The sequence below is a fragment of the Anticarsia gemmatalis genome, chromosome 15 (genome assembly GCF_050436995.1).
Source record: "Anticarsia gemmatalis isolate Benzon Research Colony breed Stoneville strain chromosome 15, ilAntGemm2 primary, whole genome shotgun sequence".
NCBI lineage: Eukaryota > Metazoa > Arthropoda > Insecta > Lepidoptera > Erebidae > Anticarsia > Anticarsia gemmatalis.
The window spans coordinates 3290874-3317696 of record NC_134759.1 but is presented as its reverse complement, the minus strand read 5'-3'; the positions used below and the strand labels follow the sequence as shown (position 1 = coordinate 3317696).

General features: G+C 35.6%; 3 protein-coding genes across 3 annotated transcripts; 2 read left to right on the top strand and 1 right to left on the bottom strand.

Annotated features, from left to right (window-relative positions):
- Positions 1 to 1113: 1113 nt before the first annotated feature.
- LOC142978730 (uncharacterized) lies at positions 1114 to 14788 on the bottom strand. Its single transcript, XM_076123276.1, has 11 exons — positions 14471 to 14788; positions 12458 to 12582; positions 11154 to 11214; positions 8932 to 11080; positions 8391 to 8544; positions 7892 to 7982; positions 6836 to 7006; positions 6104 to 6297; positions 5437 to 5597; positions 4809 to 5028; positions 1114 to 4502 (listed from the first exon to the last, which is right to left on the bottom strand). The coding sequence occupies exons 1-11, from the start codon at positions 14529 to 14531 to the stop codon at positions 4170 to 4172; spliced, it is 3720 nt and encodes a 1239-aa protein (XP_075979391.1). The 5' UTR covers positions 14532 to 14788; the 3' UTR covers positions 1114 to 4169.
- Positions 14789 to 15311: 523 nt separating this feature from the next.
- LOC142978914 (acyl-coenzyme A thioesterase 13-like) lies at positions 15312 to 18288 on the top strand. The gene is made up of 3 exons (XM_076123526.1): positions 15312 to 15448; positions 16780 to 16964; positions 17892 to 18288. Exons 1-3 carry the CDS (start codon positions 15353 to 15355, stop codon positions 18094 to 18096), a joined length of 486 nt encoding a protein of 161 aa, XP_075979641.1. The 5' UTR covers positions 15312 to 15352; the 3' UTR covers positions 18097 to 18288.
- A 296-nt stretch (positions 18289 to 18584) lies between these two features.
- Positions 18585 to 21727, top strand: LOC142979054 (uncharacterized). Its single transcript, XM_076123813.1, has 3 exons — positions 18585 to 18754; positions 20234 to 20448; positions 21161 to 21727. Exons 1-3 carry the CDS (start codon positions 18648 to 18650, stop codon positions 21244 to 21246), a joined length of 408 nt encoding a protein of 135 aa, XP_075979928.1. The 5' UTR covers positions 18585 to 18647; the 3' UTR covers positions 21247 to 21727.
- Positions 21728 to 26823: the final 5096 nt, after the last annotated feature.

The window sequence follows — 26823 nt, the reverse complement described above, 5'->3', positions numbered from 1 at the left end:
ATATATCTACTTAATTTAAGCATTGAAGGAAAACGTAATGAAAAAATGCCTGAGATTTCTTTAAAATAGTGCTTGGAGGAGTGCAGTCCTCAACCCGTATTTAGCCATTCCGAGACCTTTGCCCAGCACTGGGGCACTTTACAGTAATGCGTTCAATGTTTTTACTATAATTTGTATCTATATAGGTAGGTAGGTACAAGTAGATTCTCGGTGCTAAATCAGTAATCACGAAACAGGCAAGAAAGAAGACTGTTTCATGGTACCTACAATTAGTCTCCGTTTCGTATAGGAATTAAATTTAAGGTGTATTGATGATAGGTAATATAAAATTTAATACTTTTTTACTGTTCTGAAGGCACCATGACGTTGTCGGGTTTTGGTTGGTTCGTTGTAGTTTGGTTTCTACAAAATTATTTTTAAGTAACATAAGATATCAAACTTCAACCTCGGTTGACGAAATCATTCTGTTAACTGATACAGAATAATTTATTTCCGTGTAGGTAGTCGCAATTAATTCTATTGTTTTTTATTAAAATTTATTCCAACTTGAAGAAGGTGCATTATAAATAAGTCTGTATAATTGCAAATCACTCCTAAACTCGATATAATTACCTCCTTCTATGAAAGTGGTTGAAGAAAAAGATAGGCATTGGTAGGTAGGTAGTTATGCAAAATGTTTTTTTTTCTTACCAGATTCAAATTACTATCGCGTTGAAAAGTAATCTTTATTCATGTTATTTCATAATATTGTAACTAATTAAAATACTTTATACGGACTAACTTTAGTTTTTTGTATTGTTATCAGTAACCTTTTAGCAGAATCCTCTTCGAGGATCGGGAACATGACATGCATTTTCTTTACCAATATTCTGCGCATCGTTCGAATAGTAGCACCATCTCTCGAATCTTACATGTAACTAATTTGACGATAGTAGCGACATCTCTTGACAGCTTTATAAATGTTGTAATTTCACAACATTTATTGTTACACAAGCGTTGATGTTACAAGTAGTAATCAAAAGAGGGCGCTGTTCTAAATATTGTTGCGATCAATACCTGGTGAACTCCATTTTTGATAAATATCGTACTAATGGTAAAATAAGAAAATAAACGTATACTTCTATCATTTTATTCATAGTTTACACATTACATGTCTATCTGACTCCTTAACAACGAAGATACAATGATAGAATAACAAAAAAAAAACAAACATCGAAAAATGCAACACAAAATACGTCACATTACATAAAATCGCATCAAAGGAAATGCACTTATAGGCTAAACGTCACTTGAAGAGAAACCATCAATTTAAGATTACACACTAGCCCTTTAAATCTAGAAATTTTTACTCATTAACTTGCAAGATTATCGAATATTACACAGGAACATACATGGCCACTGAATTTGACTGAAACGATAAGTAAACCGTGGTATAGGAAGCATGATCGCCCAAAGAATGCCCATGTAATATTAAATAACGTCTAAAAAGTCGACAATCTTTATATTAGTAATAACATTTTTTACACCTTTCGCTGATACAATTTATTACTGAAATATGTTCAGTGAAATGGACATGAAAACTGGAATGAGAGTTACAATTTCAAGACGTTTGTATAATTAATAATACATCTACAGCACAGCATATTCGCATAAATTCCCTAATACTTTTATATCACATCCAATAGTTGCCTAAAAAGTGACTAGTGTGTTCAAATTATGTTTGGAAATGATACATTATTTAAAATACAATTACTATGTACAATCAGATCGAATTTATCAAGATTTTATAATAACTACTATGTCTTGTACATATTTCTGTTAAATCTTAACTTTAGCAAACGAAAAGGTACTTCTTTTTTATTAAAATGGGTCCCTTGGAACAAAAAAGTTAATTTTAAATGAAATCTTAATGTATCATACGCCCTTTTTACTCTAGCACGTTTGTTGCCTACCCTCTTACAAAACCTCATTCGTAATTTTACAAATAGTCAGACACTGTTTATACAGTCATCGTGTATTTGAAACAGTTAACATCAATAAGTCATATTAGCTTATACTACATTTGTGACATTTAAACACTGATATAATGATAAATGTAGACAAATACTGACGAATATTCCACGATTCCACGCAGCTACAAGATACAAGGAAATGTCAATAAATTCTATAGTAAAAAGTAAAGGAAATATATTGTATTCGGTTGAGCGCAGGATGCCTGTACAAGTGGCTAAATAATTATTATGATCAACTTGTTGGGCCTGCGCTTAACCTTAGTCAGTCAAACTCAAAATACAAAGACATTATCGCACCTTGGTTTTCTATAAAATACCTACATTATACGCCTTAGCAGGCAAAAATACACGTGAACATCGCACGAGTGTACGGATTGGATTACTGGGATCATTTTTAGGTTATTCAAGTCTATACCTATTAAATATCAGGTACAAAGAGCACCTTTTGAAATAATCATCTGATTTTATAGATCCTACAAAACTGTGCTTGTGAGATACACAGATAATTGTCTATGATATAATCAAGATTATGTAGTGTGCTGTACGAAAACGGTGCGATAATGACATAAAAAGAAATAGTAAATAAGAGTCTTACACATGATTAAACCGAGCTAAAAAAAACATAATTAAAAATAAATAACAAAAAAACGATACTCTTAGAATATTGTTCAAGAATGTCAAAAATTTTAATCTTTAGCTCACTTTGGCCTATCGATTTTAAAAATCGATACAATTTTATTGATGACTCTATATTTTTATACGATATATTCACAAAGATGACAATAGTTATACATATAAACACTTATATACTAAATGAGACCATATACATTTCAATACCAATTTTATTTCTATTACATTTACTTAGCTACCTATATTATTTAAAAGTCGAAGAAGTCTTTGAACTTGTAGTTAACTGCAAAACAGAAATATTATGTGAAAAAATTTCAGTAATTTCTCTAGTAAGGCCCTGACTGGAAATTAGTGTTTGTAAGATTTCAGATCATTTTAAGAAATCAGTCACAATTTTGTGTTACATTTAGAAGTACATTCATCTAGTACATTAAGACAATAGTTGAAAACATTAAGTTTTCTATACACATTAAATATACCTTCTGACTACCACCCTTGGAAAGACATTGAATAGAGGCAAGCACACTAAGACGAATCTTGTTATCGTCTTTAAAATCTTATGGTATACATTATAAGTATTATAAAACAGAATAGCAGTTTCTGTTTTGTAAGTTTTATTTGCATTGTTTGTCCTCCTGCCTTCGCAAGTCCAATATTGCAATTTATCAACCTAACTGCAAACTACAATGATTAAGTTTAAATATTTTATTATTAAATTCATATATTATAGAAATGCAGTATATCATAATCATAATGTACTACAGTCAGGTTTTAAATTACAAGTTTTTTAATATGTTTTTTTAATGTCTCTTTTTTATTCCACAGGGTGGTTCAATGTCGAGATCACATAGCATAATACAGTATGATCAAAAATTTTATCATTTTACATTTAAATCCATTTACAATTAGATTTCCACACTTAATATTAAACACCAAGACTTTTCATTTTTTGAAAATTTCTCAAGTCCTCTGCAAATGCAGTTTTTGTCCAATAATTTTGAAAGCTCACTCGCTATGGTATGAGTAGCGTGGTTGTTTGTTTTCTTGATCCAATAAGCCTTTTTATAAAAATAGCAACAGATTTTTGCTTTTTTATGTAGCACTGGATATTTTTTCATATTCTGATTATATAAGCTGGGCAAGCAAATTGAGTTGTGATAGAGAGGCTGAATAATGAAGTCTCAAACTACAAAAGAAAATCGCTAAGTACTTCTAAAACAAGACTAAGGAACCAATAGGCATATTAGGCCCAAAACTAGCTCAGGAATACCAAAGCTGTGGCATTTGATCCTAGATATGATATACTTAGTAAATATGATGTTCAGCCAGTCTATCACCGCTCGGTATAAACACAGCGCATTCCCTAACATAACAGAGCATACTATCACCGTTCTTTGTACTTTATTACCGACTGCACTACATACCACTCGAGTGTTAACACTACACTTCACTTACACTATGCGTCTTTTCGCGTCACCTCAAGTGTCAAATATCACGTATAATGAGGTACTTTTTGAAGTCCCAGGATCATTCTGGCTCCGTATACATAAATGAGAACTTGTCGTGACTGGTGGGGGCGATGACGCGGGCCTCTATGAGGCATTGGACCACCCACGTGGTGGACACGAGCGGGATGTTGTCGGTGTTGGCCTTGTTCTGCACCTCGTGCGGGCAGCCCTCCCACTCCGTGACCAGAGCGAGCGCGCCCGCCATGTTGAGGTCCTCCTCGTTGACCACGCGCGTGGTGGCGCCGGCGAGCGAACACACGCGCTCCCAGAACTTGACGAAGGTGTCGGAGTCGCTGCACAGTAGTATTATCTTGTCTTTGAAGAAGGCGTTGCGTTTGCCGTGCGGTGGCACCTGTGACAAAAGTAAACTCGTGTATTTTTTTTAAATTATAAGTAATTCGGACACATGGGTCCTCAAGTGTCTGACGCAGTTTACAATTTTTTTACTCATCTCAGTTGATAAAATTTGAAGACTCATTAAGAACTCTTGCAGTTTGGTCATAGAGCTAGCTTAGTATTATCATAATATGGCATGACCATTGTAAAATCATAGTTTGATGAGTGGCTTACAAACTCTCGAACACTTCAACTTTTGCACTGCTCTCATTGTCCTACTATTTCATCCACAATCCACTACTAAATATCACTATGGACATACCCAGTTAATAAACCTCTGCTTAAGTATAGACCAGCCGGCGGGCAGCGCGAAGGAGTCGGGATCATGCAGCGTGTTGTCGCTGCAGCAGCTGATGACCCAGCCGTGCGACACGCAGCGCACGTCGGCCGCCACGCACTGGATGTACTTGGCCGTGAGGCACGGCCGCGGCGCCACCAGCTTGCACACTGAGTATTTGTTCTTTGGTACGTCGTCGAAGTGGCTACAACAAATAACATAACAAAGGTAATATTGGGGTGTTTTCTTTGAAAATACATATCAGGAATAAAATCTTAATACTTTAATAAATGAATAACAAGAAATACAAAAGTCAATAGAATCAGATAATGGGAATACATCGTTTAGACAAGGACGTTATTACGAAGAGGAATCAAATCAGACAGCCTACATAGGGTACTACTATAGATTTAAATTTTTAACATTTTAGAAATGCTACCCAAGCACTAATCAAATCATTATGATAAAGTACCTGTTCCTTTAACTATAAAGATATTTCATTTCTAAACCGTCATCTTTATCAATTATTGATTATGCTCTATTATATAAGGCTCTATTTTTCTATGGAGTAGCTCCATAGAAAAATAGAGCCCTACGGATTGTGTTTATGTACCTGTATACAACCCCGCCGCCAGCTTCAATTTGTTCCTTCAATCGTTCTTTATTGAAGGGTCGGTCACAGAACTCTAAATCTTCAGTATCAGTGCCGGCCACCGATGTAGTCTCGCCGTCTTCCTCTGACGAATAGTGACGGGTTTCTTGCTGACTTTGAGCCTGCAAGTAAAAAGTATTTATTCAAACCTGTTCTTAGTAACAATGACGGTAGCTAAAGTTATTGTGTGAATTAGACTTTTAGACTAACATTTAAGTATATTTGAGACTCAAATTTTGAATTGGATAGACTATATTCAAATTTTGATTATAGTTCTTCACCTAAGATCTTGGAGACACTTTTACTATTGAGAAATATAAATGCCTGTTAATTTTGTATGTGCGACCTTCCAAAATGATTTACGATCGATGAAAATATAATGGTTAGCCGCAGCTGCTGGCCATCTTTGAATCCTTATTATGTACCCGCTGACCCGGCAAACATTGCCATATAAATAAAAAAAAATTGTGTCACTTAGGAGAATGAAAAATAAATGTTGGCGCATTCTCAGACCTACTCAATATGCTCACAAAATTTCATGAGAATAAGTTTGAATAACTATAGTAAAAAGGAGATGGTACATTTTTTTTTTCATTTATACATATTACTTGATTTATTCTTATCTTACCTTGTCAATCCTTGATCGTTTAGGTGGTTCAGTGCAAGTGAGCAGAAAGTGCAATCCAGCGAACAGTTTGCTATCCGGTCCCGGGATAGGACCGAGGGTGGAGACTGTATCCTCATCGTTCTCGAACTTGGTCAACTTGGAGTTCTTCTTGCCAGTGGTGTGTTTAGCTGCACCTTTTAGTTGGAGGGGACCCGCTGAAAATAACGACTAGTGTTATTTGGAGACAATGTGGTTGTACTTTAAGATTTAAATGTATATTTAGGAGTAAAAACAGGATTGCTGGCTAATAAGTGTGTAGAATCAAAAAATATGATGTGGACTATATTTTATTTGTGAGAAGCATGTGTCGCAAAATAAATAAAAAAGTCCGCTAGTCATAGCTATTTTATGGTAATTTCAAACTTATTTTTTGGCTTGGCAGCTTGTAAGACGATACGCCTGATGTAAATATTTTAACATGTCAATTACTTGCAACATTTTTTAACATTATTTGAAATAATTTATTATATTTCTATAAAAGAAAGGCGTTCATCGCTTCGAAGAGCACGTTTAAGATCGCCGGCTCAACTGCTGGCTTGCTCATTGTTGTCAACTAAGTTAACAGTCGTTAAGACATGACACAGACCTTCGATCGGCTTGAACAACTTTGACACTAGGTTAACCACAAATTATACGATGAAATATAGAATACAAGAATACATCTAAAACATAATATTTCTAATAAAAATTTACCTTTAACCCCATCAATCTTCCGCGGCGTGCGCTGTACCTCCGGTTCAACCCCGGCCACCTCCTCCAGGCGGACCGGCGGCGCCGAGTTACTACTCTCGCTCATTTCACTGCTCTCACTGGCCAGACGCTTACGACCCACAGGGGCGGGAGTCGCTTTACTGGTCTTAACACCTGCGAGGTTATGAATGTATTGTTAGTCTTACTTATATTATCAACTTGACTTTTATAAAAATTATAAATAAATATGCTAAAGTTTGGTTGCTTGGGTAAATGTTTGTGATTAAATCACGGCTATTGAAGAAATTCTGATGGATATGCGGATAGTTTATAATCTGGATACTTTTTGTCCAGGGAATTTATTTTAGGGACGAAATCGCTGGCAGAAGTTGAAGCTAAAGTGCAAAATAAAGGAGCGAACTTTATTTTATTGTAATCTACTTATCTAAGGATAATTTACGATAAACGAGATGTGTTTGATCAGGTAAGTGGTATGTGAAAAATTTACTATATTCTGGAAGCCGAGTAGGCCCAGATACTGTCGGATAACGACAGTAAAGGCCTAGAAATTATGGCTTGATCAGTAAGACTTTCATATCAAAGAGTAGCCATATCTACAGACTAAGTTAGAGATAGTTGAAATGAGGGGAGGGACGCCTTTGCCCTGAATGGGACAATAAATATTGGGGCAAATAAATATTTGGAAAATGTTATAAAATAAAACAATATTAACAAAATAATAAAAAAATATATTGCCAAAATAATGGAAACAAAAAACAACATAATTACTACACTTTTGGATTACTAGAACCAGTAATACCAGACCAAATATTTTTGCATAAAATAAGGTAAAATTAGCCACGATTTGTAGGGCTCAGATTGGCCATTGATTAGTTAGGCCTATTACTACTAATTGCTAACGTTAGTCAGGCCCATTACTGACTATTTGCTAACGTTAGTCAGGCCTATTACTGACTAATTGCTAACGTTAGTCAGGCTATCACTGGCCGTTGTTACAATACTCACTCTAAGATATTGTGTGAAGTGAAGGGCAAGTACCTGATGTGGACGCTTTAGGGCTCTTTGGTGATGCAACGCGTTTCCTCGCGCTGGAACTGCCTTTGTCTCGGCTACGAGCGCTGCGGGGACCCTGCACATGATACAATAGGCTTCATTAATTTATTTAACATTTATTTCTTACAATGTACAGAATTGACCTCTCTAAAGATTTATTATAGGTATAGAGTCAGTCTAACTGTAATAGATCCAATTACAGTTAGACTGACTCTATAGCGTAGTCGGTTACCGTTGCGTAGTTAACTGCTGAACATGTGGTCTTAATCATGTCATCAGGTCATGGGTTAGATTCCCGCGTCTGGTAAAGCATTATGGGTTTTATTAATTTTATTTAACTCATAACTGTTCCACTACTGGGCAAGGATCTTCTCCCGAACGCAAATTTGGTTAGGTCTTGAGTCCACCATGCTGGCCAATTTCGAGTTGGGGATGTTGCATGATGCAAATGTATTAAGAAATGTTAGGCTAAGACTCAATATACCTGTATGATATTATCCAGGTCCAACTCCCGGTTGTGCCGCCGCCGGGGGGTGGAGGGCGCGGCCGGGGACCTGGTGCGAGCCGTCTCTTTCAACGAACGAGCCTGGTCTTCCGTCAAGTACAGCTCACTAGCTGTCACCATCACCAATGTATCCCTGATTGAGTAAAGGAAAGTATTAAAGATGGAGTTTATATTTACTTCATATTAATAGTTAAGTACTGTTTCTTGACGGTGGTAGATTCAATATACTTGTTAAAACGTTTACTAAGTACTGGGTCTTTTGATTTTCTTTATTTAATGCTGACAACTTTTCTACCGCAAACATAATTCTATTCGGTTTCCAAACCCATCATAATGTCCTATCCTATGATGTCACATAGATTAAGTCGAGATGCAAAAAGATTATAATGTGAATTAGAAAGTATAAGATAAGATAAAGTTAGTAGACAGTTTTCTTCTTAAAGACTTAAAACTTCATTATAATCTTATGAGAATCCAATACCATTAAAATAATTAATTGTTTTATTTAGAGGAGGCTTACCCATCAGTAGTGCATTTGTACGTAACAGTACCGCTATCATTCTCTTCCACACCAAGCACCAACCCAGGTTCATAATTCTGCTCCTCATCAACCATCGCGTACACCGACTGACCTTCCAAAGGCAAAGTCTTCATATCTCCAAATATAATAAAGTCATCCAACAGCACCTTCACTTGCCCATCGTCAAACTTGATCAAATATTTGTTCGGTTCTGTTATCTCCAATACTTTTCCTGAATAATAACTTTTGTCTACCCATTTGGCCAAGACTACGGTGTCTGGTGGATATCCAGGGTATTCTGGCTTCACTGCCGCTTTTTCTACTGGAGTAGCCGGCCTTGGTGAAGTCGGTCGACGTTTAGTCTTCAATTTGCTAACAGATTTCGGCGTAGCAACGAGAGAAGACAACGGCTTCTCGTCTTTAGGCGATTTGACGGGAGAATCCTTGCCGTTTTCACCGTTAGTGGGCACCATTTCTGGTGAATTCATACCATGCATGTATTCTGGCTCCTCGGGTTGAGTAGGCAGCAGTGCCCTCTTAGTTTTCCCGGCGATATGCCGTCGACCACGGACCCGTGTCTTCTTCAATGAGCTTTTAGGAGTCACTTTGTCACATTTATTCACTTCTTCTGGGCTGGCATTGCCGTTGCTGACTGAACTGTCATTGGAAACTGATGTTTGAATACCGACAGACACTTTGTCGTCGCTTCCTTCGTCGACTGAAGAGTCCCGGATATGGGAAAATATGTCTTGTAGCTTCTTCATTAGAGCCTCGTATCCCTTGACCGTTGTGGTTGGATTCGCGATAGATTTCCGTGGCGGTTGTGGTACTACGAACGCTCCGTCACTCGTACGGTTGCTTGAAGTAGATGTGGAACTCACGGTAGATGCGAAAGACGTTCTATTAGGCAAGTTGATCATGCCTCCACTAGTAACACTAGAAGGGGAATTGCTCACAGAGACATCAGCTAAGTACGGATCAATCGTGAACCTTTTAGAAATCCTCTGGTATTCCCTACACATGTCCATGCCAAGGTCATTGTCAGTTCGAACGACGTATAGAGATAGAAATTCGTTGTCCTCGTTATGACTGATGTGGACATCGAATACGGGAATTTGAGGAGTGGTGATTGGTAAAGAGTGGCCATTGGGAAGTGGAGATATAGTTGACGGAGTAGCATTGTTACTAGATCGATTGAAAGTATCGTTCTTTCCACGCTTGCCTTTATTCATATTCAGTTTTGCCATATCAGGAGTGCTGTCACTGTCCTCCGCACTGCCAAGCTTGCCTTCCGGAATCTCAGTAGGTGTTGAAGAATTACCATTTGAGAGCTTCGAGATCAACTTAGAAGCAACACTGGGACCATGTTCTGGACTCTCCAAATTGATGGAACTAACGCTATCAGTACTCTCCTGGTCTGTACCTTTGCCCAAATACTCCTTCGATCTCGGTTGGGAAAAGCTACCTTGATCAGAGTAAACATAACCTTCGCTTCTTGAAGCGCTGACTTTCCCTGGATTGATATCTTCTGTTCTGTTCCTAACGAGCACTGGGTCACTGTTGCTCGGTGTTTCTTGCTTACGTTGTTCTTTGTTGTCCTCAGGGGTCGGCGACAATTCAAGATGGAATCCTTGAGAGTCATCTAACTCTGAATTGTCAATTTCTTCATCAATAGTTGCAGGAACTTTCATGGGTGTTATTTCGCTTACAAACTCAACACTGGGGCGTGAACTGGATGAGCTGTCAGCTACAACTTCTTTTGGCTCTTCTTTGGCCTTGAGTGGTTTGCGAGGTGTTTTCCGCGACTTAGTGACGTCAACACTTGCCGGTCTGGTCCTAGGGGTCTTTGGCGTTTTGGGTTTGGATATGTCGGCACTGTTGCTCCTCTTGAGTCGTCTAGGGCTCGACCTGAGAGGAGTGCGGACACGGGAGGTAGATGGCAGTTCCAGGTCTTCATATTTCCGTTTACCGACGCTAGTGATCTCTGAGACCTCATTGTCGGCGCCGGTAATTGCGGACACTTCATTGTCTAAAGATTGGGTGGAGACGGCGAATTCGTCGTCAGTCAGTTCTAGTTTTTGGATCTTTGCGCTGCTGTCAGCTGCTTCTTCAGATAGTTTTCTTTTAGGCTGCGATGTCGATGGCTCTTCTGTGGACATTGTTACTTAGTTAGACCAATGCTAGTGTTTTTTTATTTCTTGAAGCTAGGGGTCGGTACATACCTTTTGAATCAGACGACCCATTGGTTTCGGCAGGTGCCGCGTCACTCGCGCTGCTGACGGGCTGAAAATCATTCCAAATTCACCTATATACCAAAACAAAATATTTCTTAATGTAAACTAAGTCTACACAGATAGTTTCTGTCCTAGTCAATTTCCTGTCGGCAAGCAATGGATCATAAATTTGCAACAATAAATTGAAAATTGCATTGGTACACTTTATTATTTTATTGAAAATTCATTGTAATTGAACTAACAGATAAAAATAACAGCTTATCAATAATAGCCAATAATCATTTTTAATAGTCGCTGATCAGATATTTTACGATTTAGCAGGAATTAAAAAACCAATTACTATTTTTACAATTTTATCAGATTGTTCGACTGCATTCAAATTATGTTTGTATCAGGTACGTACATAGGTTTTAAGTACGTAGAACTCATAGCATTGATCATTATACTTATATAACTTCAATCGTCCTATCAAAAATGTCTTAAATTGTACAGAAGTGTCTGTTTGAACCGTAACACGCATACTAGACGCAACATAGACTGACGGCCTCCTTGGCGCAGTGGTTAAGGTGGTCGCCACTACGATTTTGTCGGTAGGCCGTGGCCCGTGAGTTCAATTCCCACGTGGGACAAGTAACTGTGCGATCCACAAATACTTGTTTCTGGTCTGCTCGTAATTTGTGTTCCTTGTTATTGATAATATGTATTTGTAAAAGTCTCCGCGGCACAAGAGCAATTCTTCCGGAAGTTGTCTTGCAAAGAAAAACAAACAATAAAACATTTTGACGCGTATTTTACAAGCCGGAACAAAAATACGAACTTTGCATTTTTCTAAGGCTTCTCTTCCTTCTATGTTGAATCAGTTGTGTACGTCGGTTGCGAACAACGTCGGTTGCGTATTACGTAGAAAAATCTGCCGCATAGGTAACCATCGCTGTCCAGTGTCAGATATACTTAAATATTTCGGAGCAACTCGCACGGGTTATCAGATTTCAAACTAAGCAAAAATAGGAGCACGAGTAGGATTCTAACCCACCGCACTTAGCTGTACGGTAATTGTGGCGAGGTGACTGCGTTAACCACTGCGCCAAATGTGCAGTTGAATACAACCTCGTGTATAGGTACGCACGCTCGAGGTACGCGTAAGAAACGCGTGATCGATCAACTAGCAAATATTGCGACGGCAGCGCGACCGCACCGCAACCGCAGCGCTGCAAACGCTCTGACCCCGCGCGGCACTTAGCGGCAAATTTGAAGGCGGCCTACATTAGGGCTGAAAGATATTAGATGCTTACCTCAATGTCATCCTCAGGCTCATACACAGGACTGTCGGGGAACAGAATCTGTGAACTATCCTTTTCCGGTTGCACATCGGGACCGTCACCGGCGCCGTTAGCTTGCGATGTTGTTACTGTATCAACTATCAACAAACAGAAATGTTTAGTAGAGGGCCTCTGTATATGAGCTTTAGTATAACAAACGTTTTGTATGTAAATTTAGCATTAACGGTTTTATGATGATGTAAGATGCTTTATAGTCCCTAAATTGGAAGTGGGTGTCTAAAATCTTAGTGCAATATAAGAAATTTTAGTTAAAACTAGTAAAATATCATATTAAGTAACTTTTTAATTAAGAACGCCAAACCCACATTCACCAAAGTCCAAAAAACATTGATATGCGATTGTTAGTACGCGTGTTTCCCGCCCCTTCGTCATCGCCGCGCTATCGTGACCGATATCGGCGAACGTCACACAGGCGATACTCTAGAAACATGAGACCAGCCACTTTTGCAAATATATGCTTAATTATAGATTTTCTTTTAACCACTTACAGAAAAAAAATTAGTCATACATTTTTTTCTTGTTCAGTTCACAAAAGCACAGGTGAAATAACCTTAAAAATCTGTCTCAGAACATTACAATAATGACAAAAAAGCTATAACCAACCCGGTAGTATTGAATATTTTCAAACTTAATTTACAGAACATGCATAATGCAGTTTACTTGCTTTATTAAACAGATATTAAAAATCTATTTAAAATTAATATTAGAATACTAATTTTAATCTCAAAAACTGCTTTATTAACAAAATAAAATTCATATTAAGTATTAATATCTTTATAAAGGATACTTGATTTTGAGAGGCCCACAATTCTATTTCAAGATCCCATAAATTTTAGTTTAGACAGTTGGTCTATGTCGGTTAAACAAGTTCTTTGTATGGACATGTTGCAACATGTTCCTAATATAATTACATGATCGGTTGAACACAATCACGTTTGGCATAATAATATTAACTAGTTTGGTTTTACGGTCAGTATTGAAGACTTCAGATTATTATTTATTAACTCCTCTCTTTTACGTCAACTTTCCTTCTTGAAACCGACTAATAATAAAATGTTGTATGTGCCATAATAAGATTTTAAATGATTATGGATGAAAGCTGCTTTAATTTATATGATTTTAAAATATTTTTTAATACATCGTTTCTATCTTAAGTAGCAATACTTGCAATATTAAAACATTTTTATGTTATCACTGCGCTATGTATAATTCATAATCTTATCAAACAATGAAATATTTTAGGGTGAAGTCCCAGAATGTTGTATCTTTCGAACAACTACCAATTTTGTACTTCAAGGTGGCTTACTTTTTAACAAGAGCAAAGATGATTGGTTACTATTGGAAGTGAATTCAGCACAATTTCAGTACTCAGGACTAGATACATAGCAAGAGAAAGTAGCTAGATATCATAAAATCTAAGTGTGACAACCTAACATGATCAATTTTAATGATAAAGCTTCCATTTCATACATTTTATGCACATAGATAATACAATAATGAGTACCACTTTCTTTATAACCTTAAAATTTTAGACAAGCGCCATATTTGTGTACACACGAACAATATAAACAAATGCTGTCTCATAACAACACGATTTCCAAGAAGAAACAAATACAACAATGTTATATGGAAATATATTTGTATCTCAAAAATAGATACAAATCTTATTGATGTTTGGATTATAAACCGACCACGGAAAATGTGCCGATAAGACTACAAGCGAATAACGCAGATCGCTAAATATTAGTACAGTAATGAATAGTACAGAAGTAAATACGAAAAATATCAGCCGCTAGTAATCGCAGCTACCTTAATTTCATCAATAATCAAGTCATAATCGCACAGTTACTACAATTCATATTGGAGTCCGAGTTACATGACGGCATTTACCGTTTGGTCGGTTTATATCGATGAACGTCAAAAGCGAGCGTGAAAATAAATACACTATTACCAAAAGAATACTACCGTTATCTGACTCCTGAAGGCTGGAATCCATTTCCACAACATTCTCCTTGCTTTCTTCCATATTTTTAATAAATGAAAAGAATTATTGTACCAAAAGTGGCGCGATTTAGCACAGTAACATCTGTCACTTGGATTACGTTGAAACTCCGGACATTTCTAAGTAGATAAATAAATAAAAAGATAACACAACGGTCTAATGAAACTTAAAACGCGTGTAGAATAAACTGAACAAGAAATACTGCGTGAAAAATTATATTCTTGTATATTTATGCGAACAAACCGACATAAGCACACCGCTCGCTTGTTGATCCGGCTGGAGTTGCCAGGATAAAAGCAGTAAGAAACCAAATCTACCATTCATACCATAGCATTTATTTTAGTAGTTTTTTATTCTGAAAGTTTAATTGTATAAAACAGGATACAGGGTGGAGAAGAATTAGGACAAGGATGAAAACTACGTAAAAATATTACAGTTATCCCAAACAAAATTTTTTTGGCTTGATTTAAATTGTCGAAAATTATTAGAATAACTTAATAAATTATTTGAATCTTTCGGAGAAGACTTTGTTTCATGTGGTGTACCTTTGGGTATATAGGTACATTGTTTATTTCTTGTTGAATAGGGTAAAAACATAATTTATGCTATTAATTATTAGAATGAGTCTCCCAAACAAACGTTTTTCTTACAAAAGACCCGGAAATTTATCAATTTGCGTTAATTTTTATTTACACATATTTACAACATCTTTTATCGACACAGCTCTTACAAAAGAGCAATATTGCCATGAAAATGTTGCTCGCTCATAGCCCGCCTATCGTGCAATATAAGGAAGAGCGTGAGATAAGCACCTGCAGTCGTTTGATAAATTCATAACTGTAGAAATGGCATCAAGTGCAAAAGGTTTGCGGCTCTTGAAGGTGTTGGAAAATATGAAAAAAAGTGCACCGTCGTTTGATGTAAAGACTGTTATGAGCAAGGTAAGATTCACATTTTAACCGAGGTGTATGATTTGGTAGAATTTTATTATCATTCATATCCGTAGCTCTTTTATGGAAGTAAATATTATTATCCTATAGTAAATTGTAATGAAAAATAATATTCTGCTTACTTAGCCTGAGAGCATATTTTTATCGATAAGCTTGTTGTAAAATAAAGGTTGGTGGTTACGAACCTGAGGGAATCGAACCTGAGACATGATGATCTAACTAATAATTTCTTGATTTAGAGGTATTATGATTCCATTATTTTCCAATTTAAACAGTTTCATAAACAAAGGTTGAGGGCAGTCCACCATTGCATTGAAAGGTCGTGGGTTCGATTCCTACACGGAACAATTATTTGTGCTAACTAATATGTAGTTGCTTCGGGTCTGGTTGTACTTTGCTTCCGTTGTTTGTAAAAGTCAATTCTTAGTGCGGGAGTTATCTTTTAAAAATAATTATTAAAGTAAAAAAAATATAAAATAAAGCTTTGAACTATTTATTTGTCTACTAATGTACAGATCCTGTTGAAGTTTTATTTAACACTTATAGCCGTTACTTGTCACGCTGCAATCGTCCACGGCTAGTCCGCAATGATTTTGTGTAGATGCCCACTTTATGATAGATTAATGTTCGATCTGATAGGATGACCATCTTTATGACGTTCAAGAGACAAAGTAATGTATATTTAAGTATTCAAGGTCGGGTTGCACGTAAAAATTTATACAAAAACGGTGTATGAAACACTACTTAGCTATTTTATTTGAAAAGGCGCAATGTGTTTTATCAAATTGATTTCGTGTGTGCAATGTACACTAATGATCAATTTAAAGCGATTATTGTTGTATTAAGAACTTGTTTTTATGTAATATAATAAATTTGTTGTAACCATGTTAATTGGAAATTAGCATTTATGTTACTCTTTTATCAAAAACTTTATCTAAAATAAATATAATTACAAGTACTTTTGTCTTTCTATAGATACTGACGGTAACTTTTCCTTTCGGGTATAATAATAAGAGGGAATTAGATAATAATAGTGAAGGGAAATATTTTGAAGTTGTATAACGACATAATGCCACCTGCGTTCCTCCAAGTAAGCTTGTCTACCAATTTCTTTTCAAAAAGCGCAAATTTGCTAGCAGCGAAAATGATGAGGTGTTTATTTTCACTGCCTCAGTTGCAGAGGTGTCAGGTTTCTGTTCCGGGTCGGATAAACTCACCCCCTATTACATGAGACTACGATAATATACAGCAAATAGGGTGTATGAAATACACCCATATTTGCTCTACCTACACCTTTAGGTCAACATGATGTTCTTTTCTAGATGGATTTAAAATCAGCCGGCGAAGGTGTACTGAAGGGGTCATTTACTATCGAGCCTTCGATGTGCAACGTCGGTGGATCTCTCCACGGAGGTTACATCTCCAGTGTAATCGACGTCTTCTCGTTTTACTCACAACTCAGCCACCCTGAAGGAAGATTGTCGTGGACCACCACCATGAATATTGTGTGAGAAAACTTTGAATTTATCTTAATACTATTAAGTTGCCCGTATTTGTGGTTCTGAAAGAGTTATTTCTTAAACGTCATACATTTTAATTTACATTCAATATCTAACATATAATAACAATCCTTATAAGTTCCATAAAATTTAATCAATTGTATAAAAGAGAGTCATTTTTGAAACGACTAAACCAATATTATTGAGGGTTTCACAAAATCAGAATCAGGTTCTTTATGCTGTAATTTTTTGTCAACCTTTTTTAAGTATATCATTTAATTTGAGCATTATTGAAGTATATTTGACGTATTCTATAAAAAGTATGTCGTTCTATAATGGGTTTTAAAGTGCATCTTTTTATTGCATGTCAAACTATGACCTTTGCGTAAAAAGAGCGTCAAATATAATGCAATTAATAATCGTTACTTTCCGTGATGAATTAGCATCATTAATTAAACTCTTTAATACCTGTTTAAATCTATTCTTGAACATAAGTAAAAACTTGTTACTTTTATTTTGTTTGTGTATTATTTTATTAATAGCTTAAGCAGACTTAAGGTTTTAACAAACTAATAGCAGATGAAATTAATTTTATTCAAGACTTAGCGTGGGATGAGTTTCGTTTTTATTTCAATTATATAAATTAATTAATCGCTAAGCTCATAAAAATAACGTAGGTATACATCAACTGAAAAAGATTTGCGGTTGATTTTTACTTGTAAAATTGAAACGCCTTGAACTTTGTTAAAGCTTAATATGTTTTAAATTATTGAACACTTAACAGTACAAAAAAATATACAACGAAACTGCACTACATGTATATAGTATATTACTGTAATGTTTTTTATAAATATTATACCTATAGGTATTTTGGACGTCGACAATAAAATACAAAAAAAAAATTAATAACAGTCACTTGTTTACCTATTTTACAGTTACCTTGGACAGGCTCTACAGGGGGAAACTGTTGACGTAGAAGCGAAACCTATAAAAAGTGGCAATCTGACAATTGTTCAAACATCCCTTCAAAACGCAAAAGGAAATATTTTAGCAAAAGGAACAACTACTTTCATTGCTGGCAGCGAAAAATATCAAAAAGCATTTAAAGATTATACTAACTTCGATGTATATGAAAAATGACCAAATCAAGCATCAGTTTTTTCTCATTTTTTATTTATTTTTAGTCATTAGGATGATATTCCAACAACGTAGGTATTAAGTCAGAGAAAAACAATCTAATTTAATAACTGTAATTAAAGCTACCAATTGGCAGCATGTTTAATTGTTTTGGCAACTTTTAAGTTATGTCATAAATATATTTTTTAAATATTATTTTGTTGTTATTTATTGTCAGTCAACCAGTATCAAACCTCTAACTCAAATTATCGCAGGAGTTCGTGCGATTAGCCATAGCGTAGAATCAGTTTACAGCCAATATACTGAATAGGTACCAACTATATTTATGTGATAATTATGGACTTGAAAAAAAATATTTATGCTGTAAGAAAGTTTACTAATATTATTATAGATAGCTCGTAGCTGCAGTAACATCATCTTGTATGTCAATAAAATGTACCTATGTGTTAATTTTACACAGGTAAGTAGGTAGGTACCTTCCTATCAAAGCAATCTTAAACTGCATACTTTTACAAAGTACCCACATAATTTTAATAATTCAAAATGTCTTGACAATGTACGACAGTGGAATTTTCGTGTTTGGAGCAAAAACATTTTTCGAAGATACAAAGAGACATGCCATATTTACTTTGCCGTTGGAGATTATTTGGAAAATATTTTCGTAAGTTCACAGCCAGCCATTTTAAGTGTTTAATAGTTTCGTTGGCTTGAGTAATTATTGTTATTTTTTTGTCAATTTGATTAGCTTTTTGGAATAAAACACATTCGCGTTCATGAATTGTTATTATACAAAAAATGTGTAAATTGTGTTTCCAAGAAAGTCCAAAATATCAAGTACCTAGCAGTGGCGAAGGGTCAGTTTTTACAAAAGGTAAGCCGGAGCTATTAGTCATTGTCTAGGTATAATACCTACATATTATGTACATCGTAAGAATATCGACGTAAAATTCTGCATAATAACAATATGAGAGTATTATCTACATTCGGCTACAGTCTCTTATTTCTCTCTCTACAGTCTAATAATACATAGGTACCTACTTACCATGCTACCTAATCATGCTTGTTTTGCATTAAGTTACTCTGTCTTCAGTGTAGTAACACGTAGGTAACACAACAGCACATATTTAAGATAACGTATATCGAACGATTGATGATTGCCTCGCACTGGTTGTTTTATAACATATTATACAAGCAATTTAGAATGTATTCATCAACAATAAAATATCAAACACATTATGGATAAACGCAGAACACTTTAATAGAAATGAGTTTAACCTATAAATCTGACAAAATGAAAATTTACTCGAATAGAAACATGCAAAACAATTACTCTTTAATACACTGATACGTTCACAGTTATGCACAATCATTTAATAAGGAATAATGTTGTAATAAACACAAATATTCTAATTTGTTATAGAGCGCGCGAAAAAACAGTAAACAAACATAACCTAATGTCAAACTGGTGAACAATGTTCGACTCATACTTATGCAGGATGCTTAGCTTATATTTCGCCATCTCGCTCTTGCACGCGGCTCGCGCCGCGACAGAAACATGCGTAAGTAAGATCATGCGTCCGCCGCGGCGCGAGCGCTGTAGCGCGAGGCAACCCGCTCTTCCTCCGGCTTGCTCGCCACTATGCAGCGCGGTGTAAAGCGCGATCCAAAAGGTCGTAAGCGACATCGCCGCCATAGTTTTTATTGTACGCGATTCCCGATCAGCGCCTACGGTTTATTTCATTATTATTACTTCACGTTGCGTTTTTAGCGGAGCGTAATTTTTGAAGGGTAGGCGTTTTCGTACTGTTTCGATTAGATTATTGATTCTAGTTAAAGATTTCGCTTTAAATATTGTTGATTATTAATTAATTGTGTATTATTAGGCAAAAGTAAACAATTAATTTAACACTAATATTAAGTCTGTCCAGAAAGGGAAGCCGGTAGGAATCGAGTTGTATGGAGCCTTCGCCACTGGTACCTAGCTAGTTTTAATTTTTTTTGTATTCCAAAAGTGTTAAATTAAGCAATCGTACCTAAACAATATACCTTATTAGACAGAAAATATATAAAAAGTAGGTATAAGTAATAAGAATTTAGCAGGTAAAATGTTTTTTTTTTATAAAAGGTTTTGTTTTTTTAGTTACTTAGACGACATTTCGCTATGTGCCGTGGGACACGCACACAAAAAATGGGCGCGAATTATATCAGCCAACAGGAAACTAAGAAATCGGCTCAATAAATTCGAACTGGCAATTAAATTGGGTTCTGCAAGCCTGGCAACATTTTATAGAAAAAATAAAAGAAAAATGAGGAAGCTAAGGGGGAAAAATTATTTACCACTCTGCAAAACTACAGGTTACTATGATTTTATCTAGTGAATGCAATCCCGATCTTGCGGGATCCCGATCTCGCGAGATCCCGTGTATTTTTTCGGGATCAATCCCGAAGCATAATATGACGAGATCCCGTTCGGGATTGTCGGAGAGGGCATTTTCAGCAGCTGGGTACATTGCAATAGACTTAAGATGCCGATTAGAAGCTCGTACTATTTGATACACTTTGTATTTTAAGAGGCTACTTTCAAAATGCCATGTGATTACTTTTTATTTTGATCTCCTGGAGCTACACCTACTTTTTTGATTATGTTCATGTTATTACACCTGTTAATTATGTTACGTTGTTAGTAATATTCAAAAATAAAGGCTTTTATTTTCTTTCAAATAATAATTTATTGCATTCACCACACTATCACACACATATTACATTAAACAAGCCGTTCGAATTGTATTATTTTTACTAACTAGACGGGATCCCGAAAATCTCGGGATCCCGCGGGATTGATATTTCTGATCGCGAGGGATCTCGAGTTGACGATCTCGAGTCGGGATTGCATTCCCTAATTTTATCGTATTTATTTTTTAAGTACCTACTTACTAGCCGTAATTTGTTATTTTGTTCTTTATTTCATGGAATTGATCTTTTTGTTTATGTGGACTGAACACTTACTTATATATTTTTTTTATTAATATCATCGTGAAATTTTTAAAACTTTTTTATTTTGTTTCAGTTATTTCTACAGAAAAAGTTGTATTGAAAAATAAAAGGGGACCAGAGGAATGTGTTGTCTACACAAAACGATTTAAATTATTTTGAAAAACGGTCGAGTGCTTATGTACTTAGTGCCTAAGTCATAACCAAATAAATTCAATGACATGTTTTATGACTTTCTAAAAATTAAAGAAGAGAAGGCAGCAAATGATGCAGATAAAGATAGGAATCTGTGAAATATCAACAAAGATTATTTGAAGTTCGACAACAACGTAATTTGTTACACAAACAACAATTTATATGACATTAAAGTCAACTTAAATTTTTGATTTACGGCAGTCATTTCGGTAAGCGGTTCTCATTTGAGCACCATCAACTAAAGTGCAGCATTTTCAATGTATGTAGGAACCATACATTATCACGTGAAGTAAATTGTAAAACATTTCATGTGTGAAGCGAGCGGGCTTGATATACGATCGTCGACGTTTGCGTATCCACAATACATGGCGTGGAAATACAACAACATTCACATCAATATACTTTATTTATTGCTCACCACAACATTCTGATGGAAATAAAAAACTTTATGTAATATGTTAGTTTTTCTATCTCTTTACTTTTAGCTGGGCTTTTCAGGTTTTTGTTTCGTATCGCAGATGTTCTTTTGTGTCGCGTCGCGCCCGCAATGTTGGTTTGCGATGCCGACAAAAAAATGTTGGCCGGATTCTTTCAAAGATCAGGAATTCTGTCACACAATGCAGTTGAAAATGAAACTCACTTGTTTTCCTTATCTCGTGGATAAATATGCAAATTACACACACACATTTTAAGTACTTAGGTAGCTTTAAATACCTAAGTTGCAAGGGCTATAAAATTACAGTCATTAGCTAATCGCACCAAGTCGTACTAGATTCGAACAATAAAATTTATAGATAGTGTTGCCTTAATTCGACGCATAAGTTTTATGTTTTGATCCATAGTACACGTCATATAGAATAACTTTTTAAGCGACATTTTTTTCTTTATTCGAGTGTTTTTTTGCCGTATTTATTTACATTCGATGGAAAATCGACACCTAATTAACAATAAACATGTTAAGCTGACACTTTAATCTGTCAGTTTATGCGAAGGTTAGCACTCGAGGTGTAAGATAGTCACGTATAAAATTAAATAGAACTTCGCCCCACTGAATATTAGTAGGTAGTGTAGGTACGTGCAGAAAAAGATTACTACCAACTTTCAGCTCGTACTTATATTTACAAACCTACCTAACTCTTTTGTTTCGCTTTAGATTTATTTTGTCTCGCATAATATAATAATTCTTGTTATGATTCTGATAAAGATTTTATATGGGGGTTCCTTCTGGCCACAGAAATCAGAATGAGGAATATCAACTAGAGAAATCTCTTTAGGAGTTCTTTACTAACTCAGTCAATTGTTAAGTAAGTATGTACCTAGATGACAAAAAATACAGTCAATCATATTATACATGTAAGTATAAGTAAGTTTGCTTATGAGTTCGTTGAACCAACAACTTAATTCGTATTAAAAACTTACCTTGAAGAACAAGAGTTAGCTCACTTTTACCATAAACAAACAACCAATTACTAAATTTGCATACATAAGCTCAAAATAGTTCAAAGTGTAACTTTATTTAAACGATTCTCCATCAAAAGCCGTTATTCACATGGACGTGCGTCGACAAGGTAAATCCAGCAATCAGCAACATGCAACACGTCAATTTGCTCTTACAATATATTCAGGCGTTTCGTTTTTATGCCACTTACAGCTAACTGTAGGCGTTATAAACACTTCAATTTGAAACGCACGCTTTAAATAACGCTAATATTTTTTACTAGGTTGTTAGTAAGGATATAAATAGCAGCTTTGTTTGAGGAATTGAGTTCTTTATGTTTATACTCATACGTAGCTACCATTGTATTGGTATTCTACAGAATGTCCAATTGATAGTTGTATAATGATCCAATCGAACATACTTACATAAGTAGCATATTTACTTACTTAGCTTACATATTAGCTTGCGACATCCGAAGGTGCAGGTGTATATTGTGTTCACCCATATTTCGCCATTAACAATGTTAATCCTCTAGTAAGGGAACTCCTTATTACAAGTTACGATATCCGGAAACCGGTTTTAAAGCTCAATTAATATTTATTAACAAAGTAGGTACCTATTTCTTACTATCTTTACCTTACCTTGCTTACAAGCATGTATCCAAAAAAAAAGTTTTCTTAAACGGTCTTTTTCCGCAAAAAGAAGTCAAAGATCGTCCCACAGAGGGCGACACTTTAGCAGGAAGAAAGTCCTCAACGAAGTGGATATCAGAGCCTGTGTAAGTGTACTTCCGGTGAGAGGGCCCGCGTCAAAGCGCCCGCCGGATGTGTCAATTTGAGGCGCGGCCATCTTAGAATCTTGTTGACTCGATGTGTGGGATTCGGTGTCTTGTGGAACTTGACCTACATACCTAGACTGAGGTCGTCTAAGGATTCTGTTTTATAATATCATGTTAGTATTGCTATAAACATAACTAATAGCCCGCCCCGGCTTTTCCTGCCTTAAATAGTTTACAAGGCAAACTTTGCAATTGACACATTAACATTCCTCTGAAATCACTCTAAAATACCTCATCAATATCCGTTGCGTAGTTTAGATCATCGTTTTTCGCTGTCTGTCCCCATTACCTACATAGGAAAAACAATATGAATCTGTACACCTATTTCCTGAAATGAGTGCGTTTGTACTACCACTATAGTTCTTCGCAGAACTGCGAATGACTATAAAAAATAATTACAACCCTGTAACGTATATTAAACGTCAGTTTAACTATAAGCCTGAAAATAATTTAGCGACCCGTGTGTACCTAAATAGTGTGTTATAAATTTAGAATTTATATAGTAGAAGTATATTCTGCCTTCCCATTATTTGTTGTTAAAACACATGTAAGAAGCTTATGTAGATTGACGAAACAAATTTGAATGATGTTAATGGACGCACCAGAATGTCTTGAAAAGGTCTGTACGACAAGGTGTATTTATAGATGTGAATTAGGCAAGTGAAGTTTGTAAGGATCGTACCAAGTGACGTTATTTGGTCTTTGCCTACCCCTATGGGAAATGCCTATGGGAAAAGCCTGATATTATGTGTGTATGAATAAGCAGCTTAGTAATAATAATTTGCATAATATCGAGTAAACTTCCAATCGTATCAAAATATTCATGGTAAACCAAAACATACTTAGCAGACTCGATTGAACAACAACATTGCGAATTCAGTACAGGACCAAAACGTCTTATGAAAACTTGAATAGATTGCCTAAAGTTAACACTCAAAGTCAAAGTATTTCTAGGTTAATTTATAGAACATAATGTTAGGTTAGTTTAAGTAAATATTGCTGAAATAAGTTTGGACTAACCTCACTTGTTGGTTTAGGTATTGTGGACAAACAGCGGAGGTCAGGGAGGGTTAAATACATATTTAAATGGACAATAGATTTTAATTAATAACCTTCAATATATATAATTTAGTAATTGGGTGGTGTAGGATTGATTCGTGCAGTTTACTTACAGGTATCGCTGATCTATCATTGGCAAGAGATAAGTAGAAATCTACCTACAGTTTAGTATTACTTAACCAGCGAAATTGTTACCAAACTGTAGTAAGGACAATTATTCTTTTTAGGAATAGGAGATGACACCATTGACAAAATATTTTCCAAAACAATCTATGGAATGTGAAGAATTTGAATATAGGGACTTGTTACGTATTATGAATGAATGGAATGAGGAATAACGAAGTGAGGTTTGGTTTTCCAAATGCCATTGAGACTGGTAGCTTTATTATTAAAATTTGCTATAAGTTCGTCAGCTAGATTACTTACATGAGTCGAATTACATAAACGTCGAAGTGGTTTTATTCAATGCAAATTGATACTTTTACATACACCTAAAGCTATAACAGTCACAAAAATATAAATACAGATCAATAAATGTATTTTAAAGTTGTAAATTTTCGTAACAGAGATATAGTTCACTTGGAAGCGGGCACATTCGATGCATATTTCAATGGAATGAAATATTGCTATGTGTGGTACGGAGAATTTCGTATTAGCTGCTATGGCTGGCCTATTTGAAAATATCTGCTTTACGTGGCACTCTCTACGGCCATTTTGATTTACAGATAACTCGTGACTTAATTATTTTGTTTTATTTTGGGAGTTGTATTTGCATCAGGCGATAGTGGAGGGGTTAACAATGTTGATGACCCGTGCAGCTTTATACGCGTGTAATAAATAAAATAAATAAATTTAACCCATTAATGTCCCACTGCTGGGCAAGGGTCTCCTCCCAAACGAGGGGGAGGGGTTAGGCCTTGAGTCCACCACGCTGGCCAAGTACGAGTTGGTGACTTTGCATGCCCTTGATAAATGTATTAAACAAATTTTATTCTAGGTATGCAAGGTTTCCTCACAATGTGATTTATTTTGGGAGTTGTATTTGCATCAGGCGATAGTGGAGGGGTTAACAATGTTGATGACCCGTGCAGCTTCGAACACGTGTACAGAATAAAAAAGCTTACAACGAGTTAAATAACTACCAATCTTTTTATAACAGGAGTTACTTGCCAGCTCTTCTCATTTGCCCTGCCTTCCGAACTGGTAAATTCACTTACTGCATTTGTCCTGTAAGTGTCTGTAGTGTATGTAGTGATTTGATTTGATATCACTGAAGTAGGTATTTGTTTTCTTGTAGTTCCTGGTAGAAGCACGTTATATTTTGAGTTTATTTACAAAATAAAGTAAGACCCTTGCTCGGATTTGATACATTGGGTTATATTTATTTATTACTTAACTTGTAATTTGACCTTTTCATCCATACCTATTACCGTAAATATAGTTATTTAAACAAAATTATCACCTTATTTGTTTTAAAATCGAGACACAATTATGCGTAACGATAAGATTCTAGACATTTATCCGAAATAAAGCCAATTAAGTAGAGGTCAGACACTATCGCCAGGATTTTGTTTATAAAACAAAATGCCTATTTATAAAAGTTATCTTGCAGTTAAAATTACTTCTCATTTGTACCACTTTACAATATCAAGTGGCCAGATTTCCATATGTATTGGGAAGACGAGATCTCAGTCTGACTCCTCTGCAGAAATCCAAAAAAAGTCGCAGAAAATTAAAAAAACAAAACATACGAAATATGAAGTTGACAGTTTTCTTTAGTTCCCTCTTCATAACAAGCTAAGTATCTACCTATATTATCTGCGATCTCGATATGACCTTTTGAAGACAGTTTACTATTCGTCCATCTACGACAGACCAAGACCAGGATACTACTTTTTGAGCCTCACCTTCTCCAGTACGATTCAGCACTGACATATATCGTCTTTGTTATGATATTGAAATTACAAGAAAACAAAGACTCTGATAAACTTTTCATATAAACATTCTTGATAGTCGTTCGATAGCAGCAGAGTCAAAAGTGATCCGTAATCATTTTACTGATTGTCGGAGAAACGCGCGTGTATTTTTTTCGGTCTTTGAGACCTGGGTGTTCTTTGAAACATTTCTAAAAGGTACTTATACCTAAATACAAAGACCCTATCTTGCATTTATATTCGGTTTCTGAGTACATTCAGTGGTAGTTTATCTA

Bases quoted from the DNA above. Each gene is read 5' to 3' on its own strand.
- LOC142978730 (XM_076123276.1), bottom strand. From the start codon at position 14,531: ATGGAAGAAAGCAAGGAGAATGTTGTGGAAATGGATTCCAGCCTTCAG. The intron at 12,583-14,470 runs GTAGTATTCTTT...GTTTGTTGATAG, and splicing joins CCTTCAGGAGTCAGATAACG to TTGATACAGTAACAACATCG. The intron at 7,983-8,390 runs GTATATTGAGTC...TATCATGTGCAG, and splicing joins ACCTGGATAATATCATACAG to GGTCCCCGCAGCGCTCGTAG.
- LOC142979054 (XM_076123813.1), top strand. From the start codon at position 18,648: ATGTACGACAGTGGAATTTTCGTGTTTGGAGCAAAAACATTTTTCGAA. The intron at 18,755-20,233 runs GTAAGTTCACAG...TTGTTTTTTTAG, and splicing joins ATTATTTGGAAAATATTTTC to TTACTTAGACGACATTTCGC. The intron at 20,449-21,160 runs GTTACTATGATT...ATTTTGTTTCAG, and splicing joins ACCACTCTGCAAAACTACAG to TTATTTCTACAGAAAAAGTT.
- LOC142978914 (XM_076123526.1), top strand. From the start codon at position 15,353: ATGGCATCAAGTGCAAAAGGTTTGCGGCTCTTGAAGGTGTTGGAAAAT. The intron at 15,449-16,779 runs GTAAGATTCACA...GTTCTTTTCTAG, and splicing joins TAAAGACTGTTATGAGCAAG to ATGGATTTAAAATCAGCCGG. The intron at 16,965-17,891 runs GTGAGAAAACTT...CCTATTTTACAG, and splicing joins ACCACCACCATGAATATTGT to TTACCTTGGACAGGCTCTAC.